The sequence below is a fragment of the Tripterygium wilfordii genome, chromosome 18 (assembly GCF_013401445.1).
Source record: "Tripterygium wilfordii isolate XIE 37 chromosome 18, ASM1340144v1, whole genome shotgun sequence".
Taxonomy (NCBI): domain Eukaryota; kingdom Viridiplantae; phylum Streptophyta; class Magnoliopsida; order Celastrales; family Celastraceae; genus Tripterygium; species Tripterygium wilfordii.
The window spans coordinates 3,387,838-3,406,244 of record NC_052249.1 but is presented as its reverse complement, the minus strand read 5'-3'; the positions used below and the strand labels follow the sequence as shown (position 1 = coordinate 3,406,244).

General features: G+C 36.4%; 1 protein-coding gene and 1 pseudogene across 1 annotated transcript; one reads left to right on the top strand and one right to left on the bottom strand.

Moving 5' to 3' along the window:
- The first annotated feature begins 5,622 nt into the window (after positions 1-5,622).
- On the top strand, positions 5,623-8,914 carry LOC119984225 (annotated as a pseudogene).
- A 447-nt stretch (positions 8,915-9,361) lies between these two features.
- LOC119984226 (WRKY transcription factor 22-like) lies at positions 9,362-10,989 on the bottom strand. The gene is made up of 3 exons (XM_038828072.1): positions 10,441-10,989; positions 10,212-10,322; positions 9,362-10,113 (listed from the first exon to the last, which is right to left on the bottom strand). Exons 1-3 carry the CDS (start codon positions 10,869-10,871, stop codon positions 9,621-9,623), a joined length of 1,035 nt encoding a protein of 344 aa, XP_038684000.1. The 5' UTR covers positions 10,872-10,989; the 3' UTR covers positions 9,362-9,620.
- Between the last annotated feature and the right edge of the window lie 7,418 nt (positions 10,990-18,407).

The following is an 18,407-nucleotide window of genomic DNA, read 5'->3' as shown; positions in this document are numbered from 1 at the left end:
GCCCGTTGTCCCAAGTAGTATAGGGATGGGTCCGCCTCTGGAAGTGCCTAGTCTAGTACGTGGATGTACAACAGAGTTGGACCCAACCAAGTTGGAATTACTGAAAAGGTCTTGAAGGGGTTGAGGAGTCCATTGCTTATACTTGTGGAAATAATTCATAATTTCAAAATACATAAGCAATAAGGTGTCCCTGTGTTAGGTGCAAATGCATAAGATTTTGGGGGTTGGATGATATAAGGATGCACTTATATAGAAAATGTTTTCAGCCTCGATATCACTATTGGACAAATCATAGTGAAAAAATGCCGAATATTCCCCATGTGGCTACTGTCGATGCGCAAGCAGATGTTGCAAATTATTACTGCCAAAGGAGTAATCGGGCTAATTTCAATCCATACGAGCAGATGGTAATGGAAATTTTTCAACAATTTCGTTGAAAATAAAAAAAAATATAATTTTAAAAAAATTAATAGTTCATTAGCGACGGAAGTTTCGTCACCAAATAAAAAAATATTTAAAAAATCATAATTAATTGGATTTGTAAATTCTGTCGCCAATTTGTGAATATTTACTTTTGATTATTTATTTTGCTACGGAATTTCCGTCGCATATTCCATTGCTAAAGTATGTCACTGATTTTTGTGATGAGAGTTTTGGCGACAGAAAAAATTCGATCGACGAAGTCAGTTGGACGGAATTTTCTGAATTTGCAGCAGCACAACTGCTTTGTTTTTTTGTTTGGTTTAGTGGAAAACACAAAGGTTGAAAGCAAAGAAGAGTCTAGGACGTTTCTTCTTATTATAAAAGCAAAATTCAACTTTTACAAAATGGGAGTAAAATGGATAGGGTAAATTACACTTTTACACACTGAAAGATGATGTTTGTTTCAATTTACACACCAAAGGTCTAATTATTTCAATTTCGTAACTGAAAAATGAAATTGTGTCAAATAGTTCACTCGCCCAGAATTGTCAAATTTTAGACAAACAACATGCTACCTTCTCTCTGCCCCAACTCCTCCCATGCTACCTTCTCTCTACCGACAAAGAACAATAATCCACCTTCTCTAAATCAAAAGCCTATCCACCTTGGTCACAAGAGCCAATCCACCTTCTCTGGAGCAAGCCCCAACCCATCTCGTCCGCCCAAAATCTCTCCACCTTCCCACCACGCTAGAGCGCAACAATCACATACATGTCTCTGCTCGGTAGTATGATGAGTGGGTAGAGCGGGTGAGTTTGCCATAAAAGCACTGCTATGCACATGGGCTTTCTCTTGCTTCTCTCAAAGTTTTCGAGCCTTCACGCAATTTGGCAAAAGCCCCCTTTATTTAAAAATCAGAAGATCGGAGCCCTTCAACGGTTGCAGACTGCGGATGGTAGGAGTCTGGGGAAGATTGGCTCCAAGGATTATGGGGAAACATCCAAGGTTCCAAGATTAGATCCAGATGGGGGGTTTGAGAGAGTTGAGTGGAGATGACTTCGTGGTGGTGGTGGTGGTGGTTATGGAGAAGGGGCGGTGGTGTTGGGGAGATGAAGATTTTTTTGGCAAATGTATTTTTTAAGAAAAAAATTATTTTCTACATAGAAATTCTTTAAGAAATTGGTTATGTCCACGTGAAAATCATTATGTGGAATCAAGAATTAGGCAGTCAACCTACCACGTAGGCAGTTTGACTGCCCCAAATTGGGAAAAGCTGTTTGAGTGATCAATTTGAAACAATTTTATCTTTGGCCGACTAAATTCAAACATTTTAAACAACAATGTGTAAATTGAAACAAACACTATCTTTTAGTGTGTAAAAGTACAATTTACCCAAAATGGATCTTTTACATCTAATAACAATTGGAACTAGCAAACCCATCCCAATCTTTTTGTTAAGGATGTAAATTCTATATAAGATGCCTATCCCAATCTTTTTGAACTTAGCTGATTATCATCTCGTTAAAAAAGCAGCTTGATCAGTAAAATACTCCATTAGTTCATCCTTGGTCACCCAAACAAAATCATCGCTTTTTTCAATTTTAAACTTATTGGTTGCAATCACCTGGAACTTGAAAAAGAATTTTTGACAAAAGAAGAACTATATTCATGTAACACCCTGATTTCAATACTTGATTTAATTAAAATATAAGTATAGGTTAATTAAATAAAACAAATGTGAGGGCCAAGGGTAGAAGATATGTCTGCAGGTTGAACAATCATTGTTCAGAGAATAAACAAATAAAAGGGTAAAATTTCTAGTAACAACACGACTTAAACTAAAGTGGTGAATGTCACTTTTGGCCACTGACAAATGGTCCATGTTACAACTCATCCACTTAAGTTTCAAACGTTACACTTCGGTCAATGACAAAATTGAGTTGTAACATGGGCATGTTTTGCTAGGTTTGGGGCAATCAATGTGATGACATGACACTTTGATCGGATGGAATCCGTTAAAAAAGTGATATGACAAACGATCTAATGATGTGTCACCGTTACATGCCATGTGGATTAGGGCTTGCACTCATTGGCGGGTAATCTGAGAGGGAAAATTTGGGATAAAGGTTTATGGGTTATATCTTGTAAACTCTGATTCGCCATTTTTAGAACACAAATTTGCAAGCATCTTTCTTCTATTCACTCTATTACGTTTTAAAGTCTCAATCAATTCCATATAGTTGGTTTGTCAGGTATGGTAGCGCGATTGAGAGTGCGTTTTCTTCCCTATACCGACATCGACTTTCTTTTTTATTTGTTAATATGGGTTTGTGCGAGTGCTTTGTGACCGACACCAAAGTGTGTGTGTACTTACCCCAAGTGTAGGGTATCGTCAAGTAATAAACCGGTGAGTCCGGTATCGATCCACGAGGAAGCAATGCAAATTTGAAGTGAATGATATGCAAATGACTAGCTAACACTACTAAACACAAGGAATATCAAATAAAAGCAAGTAAAAGAAATGGGCCGAATGACTCGGTAGCATGAGCGATTTTGTAATCAAAGTAAGCACAAATTGGATTGAAAACAATTAATTAAAAACCTAGTCTCTAGTCCGTCCCGGTGGCTACTCGGTTCTCATACTCAAGGCATCATTGCAAACACACACAACCATACACAATGCATTGTGTGATACTATCAATCATACATATGCAAAGAGAATTGGGTTATAAGACTTCAATTCATACATGTAGGCCATCGGGTCTCTTAATCTACGATGAACGCAAAGGGATAAGCACCTAATGTTATGAATTAATGTTCCCTCTTGGGGCTTGGCTTGGCTAACACCCTAGTTTCACACTCAAAGATCAATTAACCATAACTCTCCCATGCACATTCCTAATTTAACCCAAAACTCCATCATCAATACACATAATTAATAGCTATGCAATGAAAATCTCAATTAATTAAGGAAATCATGCAATGGGTTTAACAATTCTCAATTAAACACATTAGATGCAATCCCTAGACTAGACAATCCGAAAATACCATCAATATGTCATTTCCATAGATCCAATCACACAACTATCACGAAATTAAAAGAGAAAAATCGAAACTACGATTCTTTGAACATACCTTGAGTAATCGAAACCGAGCATCCACCATTTGGGACTAGAAACTAGAAAGGGAACTTAGCCACTCATCATAATGGGTATAAACATCAATTTTATAGATGAAAATCAATGTTTACAAACAAAATCACGAAAACCAAGAAAAACTTAGAGAGAGAAGTAGAGAGAAAACAATGGAGGCAAGAAGTTGGAGGAGATGAATTATGTGAAGGAAGAAGAAATCTTAGGGTTTTCTCCTCCTTTTACCATTGAAAATACCTAACTGCCCTTATACAAACGTTCCCCATTGGTTATATACATGATTTACCCCAAATGCCCTTGAAATGTTGTGCAGGAAAATTGCAGTTCCGCGGTGGTGTCCGGACAGGTGTCCGGACGGGTGTCCGGACACTTCATGCGTCCATCAACTTTGAAGCCTCTGTCTCAATTTGTGAAGAAAGCGTCCGGACGGGTACTGTGGGTGTCCGGACGGTAAGTGTCCGGACACCTTGGGAAGTGTCCCGACACCTCACAGCAAAAAGTGCCCAAAAAGTGCTCCAACTTGCCCGAACAAGGTCCGATTCCTACAAAACCAAGGGGAAACATTTGTAAGTGTAAAATTAAGCTAAAATGCAATCAAATACATTAACTAAGTGCTAGAACATCCTAATTAAAGGACATTAGAACCTCAAAATAGAGGTCCAATCACTTTGTACAATAGTTTATGACTTTAGTGGGTTTTTGCTCTGTACAATAGTTGATGTCTCTATTTCTATATCTGTATTTGGCTTTGCTTGTGTCATTGTCTTTGTGCAGTAGTGGTCCTGAAGTTTTGGAGTTTGCCCCACATGTTTCTCTTTTACACAACCATGTCTATTTTATGCCATATATGTCTTTTATTGTCGGTTAAATTTCCATGCCCAATTATTCTAAGCATTTTTTTATTTCAATTTATTTATAGGTGTTGTAATCGACAATGAAATCTGCAAAAGGTAAGGAACCTTGTGATTGCTGTTATGATAAGAGTTATGATATGGATAATGATGAACTAGATGAGATACTTGATGAATACATGAGTAGTCTAGAGGTACAGAATAGGGTTGAAACTGTCAGTATGCAAGCACAGGACATAGATGCTGAGGATGGTACTGATTATGACACTGATAATGGAGGTAGTGGCACTGATGATGGAGGTAGTGGAGATGATGGAGGTAATGACACTGGAATTGGAGGTGATGATGACAACTCTAGTTTAGGAATTGATGATGATGATCCAAAGTTCAGGATGATGTATGAATCTGATGAACCAGAGAGTTTGGGATATTTCAATGATGAGGATAGTGCAGGTGAGGTTAAGAAAGTCAATTGTAAGTTCAATCCCAATTGTGACATGAAGACCTTCAACTTTAATTAGGCATGGAGTTTACTAGTATGAAACAGTTCAAGAAGACAAGAAGGCATTGGCAGATTATGCAATCCAAGGTGGTTATAAGATTAGGTATATAAAAAATGAACCCAAGAGATGCCAAGTGAAGTGTGCAGGAGTGTGTGCTTGGACGTTATGGTGTTCATAGGTTACTGGTGAGGAAACGTACCAAGTGAAGACATATATGTCAAAAGACATAAAACAGGCAAATTCTAAATGGTTGGGGGAGAAACTTGTGGACAAGATAAAGAAATGAGCTCAATATTAGTTGTGGCCAACTAGTTGTATATAACAATGGTCAAAGTATAATGTTTGAAATGTAAGTGGTTGAGTTGTAACATGGGTCATCTATCAGTGGCCAAAAATGACATTCACCCTAAACTAAAGACATCATGCCCATTTTAATGGCAGTCCCTAAGACAAATGCAGATTGAGGTCCCAACCCAAGACAAATCTTGTAACTTCTTCAACAACATGAATTTATCATGCTCTATCTTATTACAAAGTGCTTGAGCATGGAGACTTTGTTGCAACGACATGATTTAAGTGTAAAAAGAAAAGAAAACTCAACAGAACAATAACAATATGACACAAAAAATTATAATCTCAACAACATTAAAAATAAAGACCAATAAATAAATTGCTATGATGTTACTGCTAGTTATCATTGTCTCAACTTGGCAACAAAATCATAGTATGCTTAAGCTGATGCATGATATAAGTCTCAAGACAAGGAATATTTTACTAATTAAGGACTTCCCCATAAATAAAACTAATCCATTACATGACAGAAGAAGCTACTGCACCCGCTGCATGAGCAATGTCCCGGAGAACTCCGTCTACGGTGTCCCCAAACCCCAGAACCTCAATCAGCGAGTCACTCTCACTCACCTGAGGCAGAAGTACAGGAAAGGCGAGCCCATCACCGTCGTCACAGCCTACGACTACCCTTTCTCCGTACATCTCGACACCGCCGGGATCGACATCTGCCTTGTAGGTGACTCCGCTGCTATGGTTGTCCACGGCCACGACACGACTCTCCCGATCTCCCTAGAGGAGATGCTCGTTCACTGCCGCTCAGTGGCGCGTGGCGCCAGTAGACCTCTTCTTGTCGGTGGCCTTCCTTTTGGGACGTACGAGTCGTGCGGTAATCAGGTCCTGTTGATTTTTGTGAAATTAAACTAAGTTATTGAGATTGAGCTGTGTAATTTAAGTGGGTGTTCGATGGGTGGTGATGATGTTGCAGTTTGGGCGATGAGCAGGCAGTTGATACAGCGGTTCGGGTACTGAAGGAAGGAGAAATGGATGCGATCAAATTGGAAGGAGGATTGCCTTCAAGGATCACAGCGGCCAAAGCCATCGTGGAGGCTGGGATTGCTGTTATAGGGCATGTGGGGCTTACTCCTCAGGCCATAAGCGTTCTTGGTGGATTCAAGCCTCAAGGAAAAAATATTATCAGTGCGATCAAGGTCATTTTTCTCTCACGCTACATATATCTATGTATATCTCTATGTGTATGTATGTATATGTTGTTCAAGCATGTTAGTTCTGTTTATTTTATGTAGGTCGTGGAGACAGCAATGGCTTTGCAGGAAGCAGGGTGTCTCTGTTGTTCTGGAATGCGTACCTGCTCCTGTGGCTGCTGCAGTGACTTCTGCTCTTCGAATTCCAACAATTGGGATTGGTGCGGGACCTTTCTGCAGTGGACAGGTTTTTCTAACAGCTCATATCTTTCAAGGTTTTAGCTTTGTTTATGGTTTTTTAAGCATTTGTAATACTGGCATGAATATGGTACAAAACGAAACGCATAAATATATTATGCTCAAAACATCATCCTAATAATTTACTGGCATGAGTTTTTGGTTATCTATTAGCATTGGGAACAATCGAACATGTGGCCCGGTGATAGAGTTGTGAGGGTTACCCCACATAATATGTGAACAGGCTGTTTTCCATAATTGAACCTGTGACCTCTAGATTGCATATATCTTGCATGTTCCCGACCCCACCTACTGTGGGAGGCTTGTGCACATTTGTTGTTTACCTTTTATTGACATTGGGAAAATAAAATATAGTATGATGATTTAGTAATATAGTACATAACTAAATAGGCTCAGATTCTATAAAACTTTTATGGCAGCCTCTCAAAATGGCAACTTATTTGGCTACCACCGTGATTAAATGGGGTATTTAGTTGGCTTTTGTTGAAATTTTTGGCACTGTCTTGATTTGACACAGCAATTGCAGGACATGAAATAGAATTTCTGTATATTTGATGATCACTTGGTTGAATGCCTCTTAAATGGGAATCTTTAAGTTGATAATGCTCTGTTGTCAACTTAAAGATTAATCAAATAGTTTTTGGTTCTTGGAGATTAAAACATTTAGTTTTTATAATCTTCGCTCATAGCCTTAACTATTTAATTGCTATTGCTGGGAATATGATAATGAAAAGAAAGTTTGTTTCCAGTATTTTTTTTGTCATGAGACTCATGACCATCCTCATAGATTAGTACATAAGAAATTTTATTGCCCTTAAGCTTGTGTTGTTAAATCTTTGTGGCATACAAGTTCTCTGATGTTACTCCCTTCTATGCTGTTGCCTGTTGGCAATAGTAATTTTAAAATTTAGGAAATTTTATTGCCCTTATGCTCTTGCTGTTAATTCCTTGTGGCATACAAGTTCTCTGATGTTGCCTGTTGGCATTAGTAATTTTAAGTTCACAAAGTTGCAAACTTGTCCAACATAGTGCTAGAAATATTGCATCTAGGTAACAAACTCTCCCGCACCATTGCAACTCTACCACTAGGCCACATGTTTGCCTATATGAATATTACATCTAGATTCTAGAATAATCATTTCTTAGCTCACGTGGTTCTGATTTTACATTGTAATCCTACGCAAATTTATATATTTCTATGGTGCCAACTGCCAAGTGAAATAATTGAATCCTCGGGACAGGAAGAACAACTCTTTTTTGTACTGATTTTTCGAATTTGCACCAGAACCATAAAACTTCTGATTACAAGAAATTCTTTGTGTTATGTCTCTCATCACAATACTTCTCTAAGTTCTGATTAACTTAATTGTTTATATTGATTTATTTGAAGTATTCACAATTCATAAATTGAACGGCTTAACTGGATTCCTATTATGGATGGCCAGCTTCATATACAAATCACATTGTTGATGCAGGTGCTGGTTTACCATGATCAACTGGGGATGATGCAGCACCCACATCATGCAAAGGTTACTTCGCTATAACTGTTCTTGTTAAATTATCACCATGATAGCAACCAACTCATGTAGGATTTATCCACTTTTTCTAGGTTACCCCCAAGTTCTGTAAGCAGTTTGCACGTGTAGGGGATGTGATCAACAAAGCTTTATTAGAGTACAAGGAAGAAGCCACAAAAGGTTCATTCCCTGGTCCTGCACACAGCCCATATAATATCGGCATTGATGATATGAATGGTTTCCTTAACGAGCTACAGAAGTTGGGTCTGGACAAGGCAGCTTCTTCGGCGGCAGCAGCTGCTGAGAAAATTAGAAAAGCACCTGATGGAGGTAGTTAAGCAAACGACTAATTACAGACTAGACTTGATGCTGCATGTTATGCTTGATACTCGAATTCGAATGAACAGTCAAGATATTTGCAGTGTAATAACAAATTTGGGTAGCATAGCTCTAAAATAGTAGAAAAAATCAGCAATGAGAAGTTGAATTGATCGTTGGCGAGGAAGCATCATTTACTTCGGGGAGAATAGCTTCTGGAACTGCATCTGAGAATAATGTTTCTTTTCCATATTGGATGTGGAAGTATGTTGCTTGAGATCTAGAATAGGAACCTCCCAATTTTTTCCGCAGTTGAACTGTCGCCTTCATTTCTCGTCTGAAAAGATAGCTGGATCGGTAAATGACCAACTAAACCTGCAGGAACTGTTCTTATAATTAGGATCACTCCATTGTTTCGTCTTATAAATGTCATTGGTAAGGATGTATGATGCATGTGAATCTGGTGGAGTATCTTGCGTAGCAAATATAGCCTTGCATGATATTGTGTTTTTTTATTCTTCCACAGCGAGGCTCATGATAAACATAAAGGTTCAAGGTTTTTTTACACATTTTCTATTAGCATATATTCCACTTATGGGATCGCCTTTGAAGTTTTCATCTTTTTGTTATTTTACCTTGTTTTCGTGGAGGGGGTGCCATCTAGAATGATCCCTGAAACGATGCGACCAAAGAGGGTTCTTTGTCTTAACTCCATTCCTCGTATATTTTAGATATGTGGATCCAAAGTAGTGGTATGTATAGATATGTATGTATGTAGAGGATTTTCATATACTTTTTATCATTGATTTAAGTGAAACAAGTAGTGCAGTCCACTACTTAAATCAATGATGAAAAAGATGATTCATATTTTATATCTTTATTTTACATCCTTATGCGTCTATGAGTAGCAATATGAGTAGCAAATTTGGATTTTGGAATGGATAATAAAATTTGTTCTTTCTCTTGCTCTACAAGATTACTCACTAATTGGGGGTTTAGGTTTGGTTAATCCGAATAGCATAAAAGTATTAGATTCTCTTTTTCTAACACTGCCTCTAAAAATAAAGCATAAATAAATCCACGTCAGTATTGACTTTTCAGCAAGTCAAATACTGCCGGCCGCAGCCGCCACGTTGTTGGTGAGCCATTGATGGCCGCCAAAACTCACCGACGGAAATGGATCAGTGAAGCAGTCTCCCGCACCTACGACGGCAGCGAATTCCTCTAAACCCGCGAAGAAATTATCATCCAAAGCCGAATCCGAGACTCCAAACTCTTCCTCTTCACCGTTTTCGTCTTCTAACATCAAATCTTTTTCTTCTCTGCTTTCGCTGTTTTGACTTTGTGTTACGGAGAGCACTGGAGAGGAGGAAGAAGCGGGTTTGGATGGGGAAGCTTTGTCAGCAATGGCCGTTGTTGTTTCGGTGGTGGCCACAGGCTTCTGACGAGTGCTACCGGCGAGTGAATTCCGGTGGGTCGGAGCAGGGTGGTTGTGCTCGGCTGTATAAGTGACTTTGAACATTCCCGGGTCGGATTGATCCCGCTCCACCTGTTTTCGGGCCATACAACCCTTGGAACTGCTACATTTGTAATAACCCCTGTTCATACAAAGAAATTAAAAACTGAGCTTTATTAATGAATGTCAACACGCATTCCAATTACAGTTCAATAAAACAAAAATTATGTGAAGACCCACCTTGGATATGGTGAGCCTTTGATAGGTTTTTGGCCATATTTACGCCATGCCCAGATGTCTGAATACAGAGCGTCTGCAGGTACTCTGCGCACCTCCTTCGATTGGTATTTTCTGAGGAGCAGAAATTCAACAAACCCTTATCAGAACCAGTTAAGAAAATCAAATTAAAAAAATGGGTTCTTTTAAATTTCAAATCTTTCCCCCAATAGTAGCAGGAAAGTATTTGTACCTTTTTTTGGATCGAGAAGCATTACAGTTTTCAGTGGCAGAATGAGTGGTGGTGGGATTAGTTCTATTCACAGACCCACCATGGAACTGCCTTGGCTGCTGCTTCTGTACTTGATTTAACCGAATTGGATCTACAGAGACGTTGAGGGAAGAAGAAACTGAGGATACGGGTTTGGTCTGTACTGGTGAAGGAACAAGAGATTTGGGGTAAAAGGGCTTGTAGAGATCATGTAAATCACCGAAAACATTCCTTGCTTCAAAAGGATCTGAAACAGAGAAAAGGTTCCCACTTTGTTCACCAACACCAATAGTGAATGAAGTAAAGCAAGTCTGATTCGAAAAATCAGCCGGAAAAGCATTTGATGTCGTGGTGTTAGTGGCGGAGACGTAGCCCCTGACGACCGCGTGCAAACCCCAGTCGTCTTCCTCCATAGCTTCTATAGAGACAAGCTCTGAGACTATACCTGCCTTGTCTCTGCAACAACTGCCAAAGGACAGAGAGAGAGAGAAGACAACACGCTGACTTTTGGAAGGTTAGGAGTACAATGTGAGCGAGAAAAGTAGTGATACTTACTGATATATACATATATATAATTCAAAAAATAATAAATGATAAATATCAATAATTTTTTTTATTTTTTGGTTTTTTGTGGGTTGACTCTAGGAAAATGTCAAAGGACGGAGTAAATTTTTTTTTGTTTTTGATTCTCTCTCTATTCTACACGCGCTATCTTTCTAACTGACCACCAATAACGTGTGGAGCCCCGTGAGAATTTTTTGAAATAGAGAATAAGTGATTCGAACTTGATTATCAAATTGATACACATCATTCTTATTATTTCAATTAATGGTTCGAGACCTCAGGTGTGAGCCATGTGAGATTTACTGACAAAATGAAAGATAATATTTTTTAAATAATAAAAAGTAAACATATTTTCCAAAATATTTAAAAAGTAATTGTTAGGGTTAAGTGGGCTGAGAATGAACCTTTTCGGACTTGAGTTCAACTATTACAATAGCATATTGTTATTTATCTTGGTACTCGAAGAGATTGGGAAAATCCAAATATTCCAAGTTTATATAAGCCAAAGGTACATGATTCCTCATTATAAAAAATTAACAAGAGAGTAGTTAATTATGATATAATACCATGAGCAAAGTTAAAGCACAAAAACACTACCTTTTTTTATGGGGCATCCTTGGATACGGTAACTTTTTCTTTCCTTCCCTTAATTTTTCCCTACCAAATCAAAATCTAGTGTGAATGCTAATATATATATATATATATATATATATATAAATTCTTCTATGAGCACCTAAATTGCGCATCTATATTTTCATCATTGATTTGAAATATATGAGACCCAAAGCAATGGACCCCATTTGTTATTTCATTCATCCACTCACTTAAAAAATGATACGTATTTTAAGTGCATAATTTAAGTGCGTATAAGAAAATTCTCATATATATATATATATATCCTTTATTCCTTTATTTTAGGGAAAACTCAACGTTGATACATTCACATAATCAAGAATCATAGGGCCTTATTCCTTTATTTTAGGGAAAACTCAACGTTGATACATTCACATAATCAAGAATCATAGGGCCCGTTTGACAAGGTTTTTTTGCTAACATTTATACTAGTTTTGAGCATAAATATTTTTTGCTTGCCAAACGAACATATCAAGGCACGACGTTTGAGGCATTTTTTTGCAGTATTTTAGTCTTTTTCAAATGCTCCAAAATTGAAGCATTTCAATCGCATTTTCATTTTCATTTCCATTTTGTCATCATCTTTTTATTGTTATCCCCATAATACCCCTTATTCCTCCTATTATCTCTCTTCACCATCCCCTTCGTATTCTTCCCCGACCCAACCGGAGCTTCCACCAGCTCTGTCGCAGTCGACCTCCGAAAGTTTCGGTGGCACCAATACCCAAATTTGAGTAAAAAGAAAAAATCGAGATGTGTTTAAGGTGTTGATCTTTCACCATGACTTCCGACCACAACCACGGTCTTGGCACAATCGATGTCACAATCTTCCGACCACAACCACGGTCGTGCTGATCTTCACCAGGACTTCCGACCAGGACCACCTCCTTCCTCTTCAACTTGGGATTTGAGAAGCTCTGGACTCACGTTCCCAAGAGCTTGTTTCTATTTTTTAGTGGTTTTTTAAATTGTTTTTTGTTGTAATCTATATTTATTATTTATATCATTATTTTATAAATTATTTGTATTTTATTTTAAATATTTATTTGCTTAAAACTTAAAAGTAAATACTATCCCTATACCTAATTTGTGATAGAATGTTACACAACATAAATGTTATCAGTAAAAATTGAATCAAACACTACCAATCATTTTAATAACATATCTACTATTAAAATTGTTCAGTATTTCTGCTACAATCATATCTATTAGCATATTTGTTACTTTCAAATTGGGGGTTCTATTCTTACTGTTGTTGATTGTTATGTTAAGTTGCCTTTACAAAACGAGCATTCACATTTTGAAACACTTCGGGTCGCATATCACGTGATAATCACGTGAAATGAGGACTCATTAGTCATTAATGTTGAATTTCTATCTCCCAGTTCCCACTCAATTATTTTGCCGTTTCCTCTACAATATTCCTCCTCCCAAGGACATGTTGAAATGGAAAAATGGAAACGGACTGCCACGTGTTCACCACACCAGTATGTAAGGTTTTGCGTAGAATAATGTTACATCCACCCAAAATAAGACCTCATTTTACTTTCAAATCTATGTAATATGTGAAATAGACACACACGATATGATTGTCAAAAAAAATTGTGTCAAACCGAATCGACCGTCAAACCGACTGTTTGGTCGGTTATTGTCAAATGTATATTAGTGAGGACTGACTAAAAACTTATTGAAAAATCAAATAAAAAGATCAAATCACCAATAACCAATCGAATAGTCAATTAAATTTACGTCAAAAACCCACCATGGACACCCCCTAACACACAAATAGGACATAATTAACATTCAACACTCCACAATCCACATTAATGGAATGTTAAATGGGAGTAAAGGCTGACTTTTGGGTAGTCTTAATCAACGGCTATGACTTTTTGGTATTCTTAATCACGTGGCGGTGAATGAGATGATAAAGAAGATATTTTTCGTTGACACCGATGCTTGATTCGGCGGGCCCCACTGAAAAACTTCTTACCAGCATCTCTCCTCCGCTTCGTGATTGAAGGAAGGGTTTCCGTTCTACAGGTTCCGTTTGGTAGAGTGGAAAGTTTGATTTTCAATGCTAGTGAAAATGATATAGAAAAAAAGCTAAACTTAAAGCTGTGAAATATGCTATGAGGTATTTGGTAAATTGAAAACTGACGCTAGCGGAAAAACGGTTGATTAAAAGTATTATTTTGAATTTAATAATTTTTTTTAATAATTTTTTTTCATTTTGTTATTAAAGTTAATTTAATAAATATAATTTATTATTAAAATTAATTTAAGTATATTAGAATTTTTTATATCATAATTGAAAATTTTAATTAGTCAAATAAATAAAATAATAATTTTTTATATGAAGCTTATTAATGTGTATTTTCTTTATTTTATAAATATTAAATTAATTTTTATAATATTAATTATAAATATTAAATTTATTGATAAAATATTTATAAAACTAAATAATATATTAAATATATATTATTAAAGTTGTGGGAACCACATTAATTTATGTGTAAAAAGGATCAAAAACACAATCATACTGTGGGTCCCACATAAAAAAATTTAAAAAAAAATAAGGAGGCAGCGGAAGAGAAAGAAGCTCCCTATCTGGCCAGCGGATCCGCTGACCGTTTTTGCCCTGTTTGGCACTGCGGAGCCACCCTCTCAAACAGGCAGATAGTAACCAGGATCAAACGGCTGAGAATGTATCATAACAGGATTTATTATTTTGATGATTGTATTCCTTTCCATGGTCTATGACACGCTGGCACGTTTGTTGATGTATAACGGGGGTATACTGAAGATTAACCTTGCAGTTCGAGGAGTGGGTGCCACGAGGCGTTGGACTGTAAGCGTGTGGGGTCATGTCGGAGTAGTTTTGATCCCACCCGACGTGGAGTGTCTATGGTCATGGTTATGCTTCTCATTTTCTTCATATATTATTTTTGTATAATAATAATTTCCTCTGACCAATTAAATTTCACTCCTCAAGTTGGCAAGAAAAATATATTTTTTTATTTGACAGAGCAAATAAATTTGTTAAATAATCCTCAAATCCAAAGTATCCTATTGAGAAGGATCCTTTTATTTTTATATATGTTAGAGCAACCATGATGTCTGTAATGTTATTGTGGATAATAAAATGTATTGGGAGACGTGTTTTTGATGAGGTGATCGAGAATGAGAATGATATGTTTACATGTATTGGTACAATGATATAAATTTATTGGTTTAATTTTTGGTGTAATAGAGGTGGGGTCAGTATTGATTTTTGATGTATTTGTTGAGTGTAGTTTAAGAGACGCTCATGTTTGAAGCCAACATGAAGGCCAATCATGTTCCATGCTTACAAGTTGGGGCCCAATAAATTTGAGAAAAAAATACCATCCATTGGGGACCAGTTTTTTGTCATGGCTCATTAAAAAAGACATCAAATACCATCCAATGGTCATTAAAATGTGACCATTCCGGTGTACATTCTATTAGTAATTGTGGAGGAAAATATTTTAGGTACGTACAGAACGTTGGTCACTTTCCCGTATGAGTTAAAGGATAAGACAATTCTACAGTTCCAACTATTCAGGTCCAATTGAAGGTAGCGGTCCAGACAACAGTTATGGTAGGAGGTTATCATGAAGAGACAAATCAACCAGGGACAACGGTACCTAACTTGCCTAACCGCATATAACTTCCAAAGCATTATAAATACATGTATCATTTAGACATCGGACACACACTCATTTCTTCAATAAATCATCAGACATCCGTGGACTAAGCAAGTTGTCGAACCACATACATCATTGTGTATTTGTTGTTATTATTTCTTTGTCTACGTTGCTTTTTCGTTTGGTATAAAAATTGCATCGACAGTAACAATGTAACATTGATTTACACGACCCCACCATTCATTTGTAGTCATAACTTTTTTATGATCTCGGCCAATAAATTTTTTAAACTCTAAACCTTAAATTCATTATAATTTTTTTTTCTAATCTACACCGACCTTAATTATGTCATGTATCTCCAACCTTAACTAGAGAAATATACGGCATAATGAAGTTTTTCAATATGAATCTCAAACAATCAAACCATGTTGATTAAAACTGTAAGAAACCAGGGTTCACAAGTATTAGAAAAATCCTGGATACGGGGAAGGACATGTGTATTATGCACGAGTCCTATGATCGGCACATCAAATTATTTTGAAAACTTTTAGAAAAATCATAAATGTGTAATATTTAGCATTAATGATATAATTATCAAAAAAGAATCCAACGATTTTTTTTTGTTCGAAATAAAAATCAAATTCATTGTGATCGATTCACCAAATGTTTTATGCACATGTTCTCTCTAATTCTGAAACCTTACCTAGAAAAGAGAATTTGTAAGAAAACCAAATCTTAAGTTGAAAATCAATACAAAGTACCACATCATGTGATAATTTTCTTCACCCAATGGGTTGACGAAACTCGTCAAGACAAGATCCAACAACAAACGAAACAAACTAAACATCACTGGTATCAACGGACACCGACAATACTATACCAGGTAGAACACCAGACAATAAAGAAAAAAAAAGAAAACATACGTAATAAACGTATGACTCTTATCTTCACACTAAGATATGATTGAAACAACAAACTTATATCTGCAAAATCAGATCCATAAGTTTGAAACTACATCCAAGAGAGAACTGGTAATTTCAGGCAGTATCAAAGTAGATTTGGAAACAGAAACGGATTCGGGTGTAGATCGAAAGAGATCGACCATCATCATCTTCTTCTTCATTGTAGCACTGATTTTATCAAACGACAAACTCACAAGTAAAACACACAAAGAACACAAATTATTAGACAAGCATGCTAAAAAAATCACTATAAGAAAGTTACAAACTCCAACAATCTTCAGCTACATAAACTTGATCATTCTTATTAGGTTTTTTCAGAAGTTTGATAAAGTCCTCTTACCTAGAACTATGTCACCCACTAAAATGAGTTTCATATAGAAAATTTGAAATAACATTGTTTTTGGACACAAAATGTCTTGTCAAGAGCTTGAATTAAAGCTACCAAAATATTCGACACTCATTTCAACTTTTCTCTAGTAGGTGAAAATCAGAAGGGACTGATCCTTGGATAGTCTTTTTCAGCCGTGGAGGAAAAAAAATAACAAAAGGGGAGGAGGCTTCCAATTTCCATGATATCATGCATTGAAGAAGAGGAAAATGTGTCTATTGACAATTGGTCCACCACCACCAAGGGCGGACGTATGCTACTTTATCGAAAAAGTCTTTTACAGTTCATCAAGATTGTCGAGAATTAACTTCAGAATCGAATGAACACGACCAATAGTTAATTGATTTGTATACATTGAGAAATATATTTTTAATACTATTCCAAATGAGGTCATCATTAAATAATTTTAAAATATAAAAAATTTTCATTTAATTATTACTTATTGCTATTCTATAAATTTTTAATATATAATGTTATTTTTCATATTTTTGAAGACATAATTAATAAATAATCCAAAAAATTCTTGTGTCGTTGCCTTCTGACCCGCATGACTTTGTCTCGTGAAACAAAATCCTGTCTCCAGCACCAATATCACAAAATTAGCCTTGCAACATCTTTTGAAGGAATGACATTGATAGAGAGTTTTTGAGGCTGGATTGTAGGGCGGCTTGGTTGGTCAAAAATCCACAATGGTTCTTGACTTTGTATCTGGTTAGGAGATGGAGATTGAGATTGAACCATTTTTTTCAAGTTTTTCAGTTAGAAAAATGAAAGAATAGACAGGTGTACGCATGTGTTGATGAAAAGGACCTACATTGCAATCAAGAAAAACAGGACCATGCATATAGGGAGGGAGGGAGAGAGGGGGCTCATGGTGGGGTCTTTCATAACATGAATTGTTACAAAGAGAGGAGTTATAATGGGTTTGGCGCATTTGATTTGTAACTGAACAGATATATAGATACCTTTGTTATCATGAAAGAAGATAACCAATCTACCACTGAACTTCACCACTCTCTCTCTCTCCCTCTCTCTCACTATATATATATACACACGAAAATTATATATATTCATAAGATTTTTCATACATAACGGTTCATAATCATGTAGTAATTACATTGTTTTAATAAGATCTCTTATTATATTGTTTTAAGTATTACATATTTTTATACACTATTTCAAAAATAATATAATTAAGAATGTCCAGGTTAAACCTATCAATAATGAGTCTTTTTTTTGCAAATGAGCCATTAGTTGAGTGGCAATGACTTTGCATGTCCCTGACTGAGGTCATGGGTTCTAGTCTCACCTCCTCCGAATATTTATAAGGAGGTGTGTGGGCTTCGTCTGCCCCTACGTGGGCTTGATAGTTTGCTCCTGCGTGGGCTTGATTTGTGCCTCCTGCGTGGGGCCTGTTGACACCTGTACTTTTATAGGCTTGATCTGGTGGTGTATCGTATATTGTTTGTACTTGTACTCAAAAAATAAAATAAAAATAATGAGTCTTTTTGAAAAGAGTTTTACATGCTGAATTTGAATATGTAATTTTTTTTGAAATTTAAGATATATTTTGAGATGAAACATTTTGAAATTCCATCGAAGAAAAGAAAAAATAAAAAACTGTGATGTCATCATGCTTAATAAGCATGTCACATATATTATGAACCCTTATGAATTATTTCATTATGGATAAGTCAAATATAAGAAAATGAACGACAATAGACAGCACTTTTATAG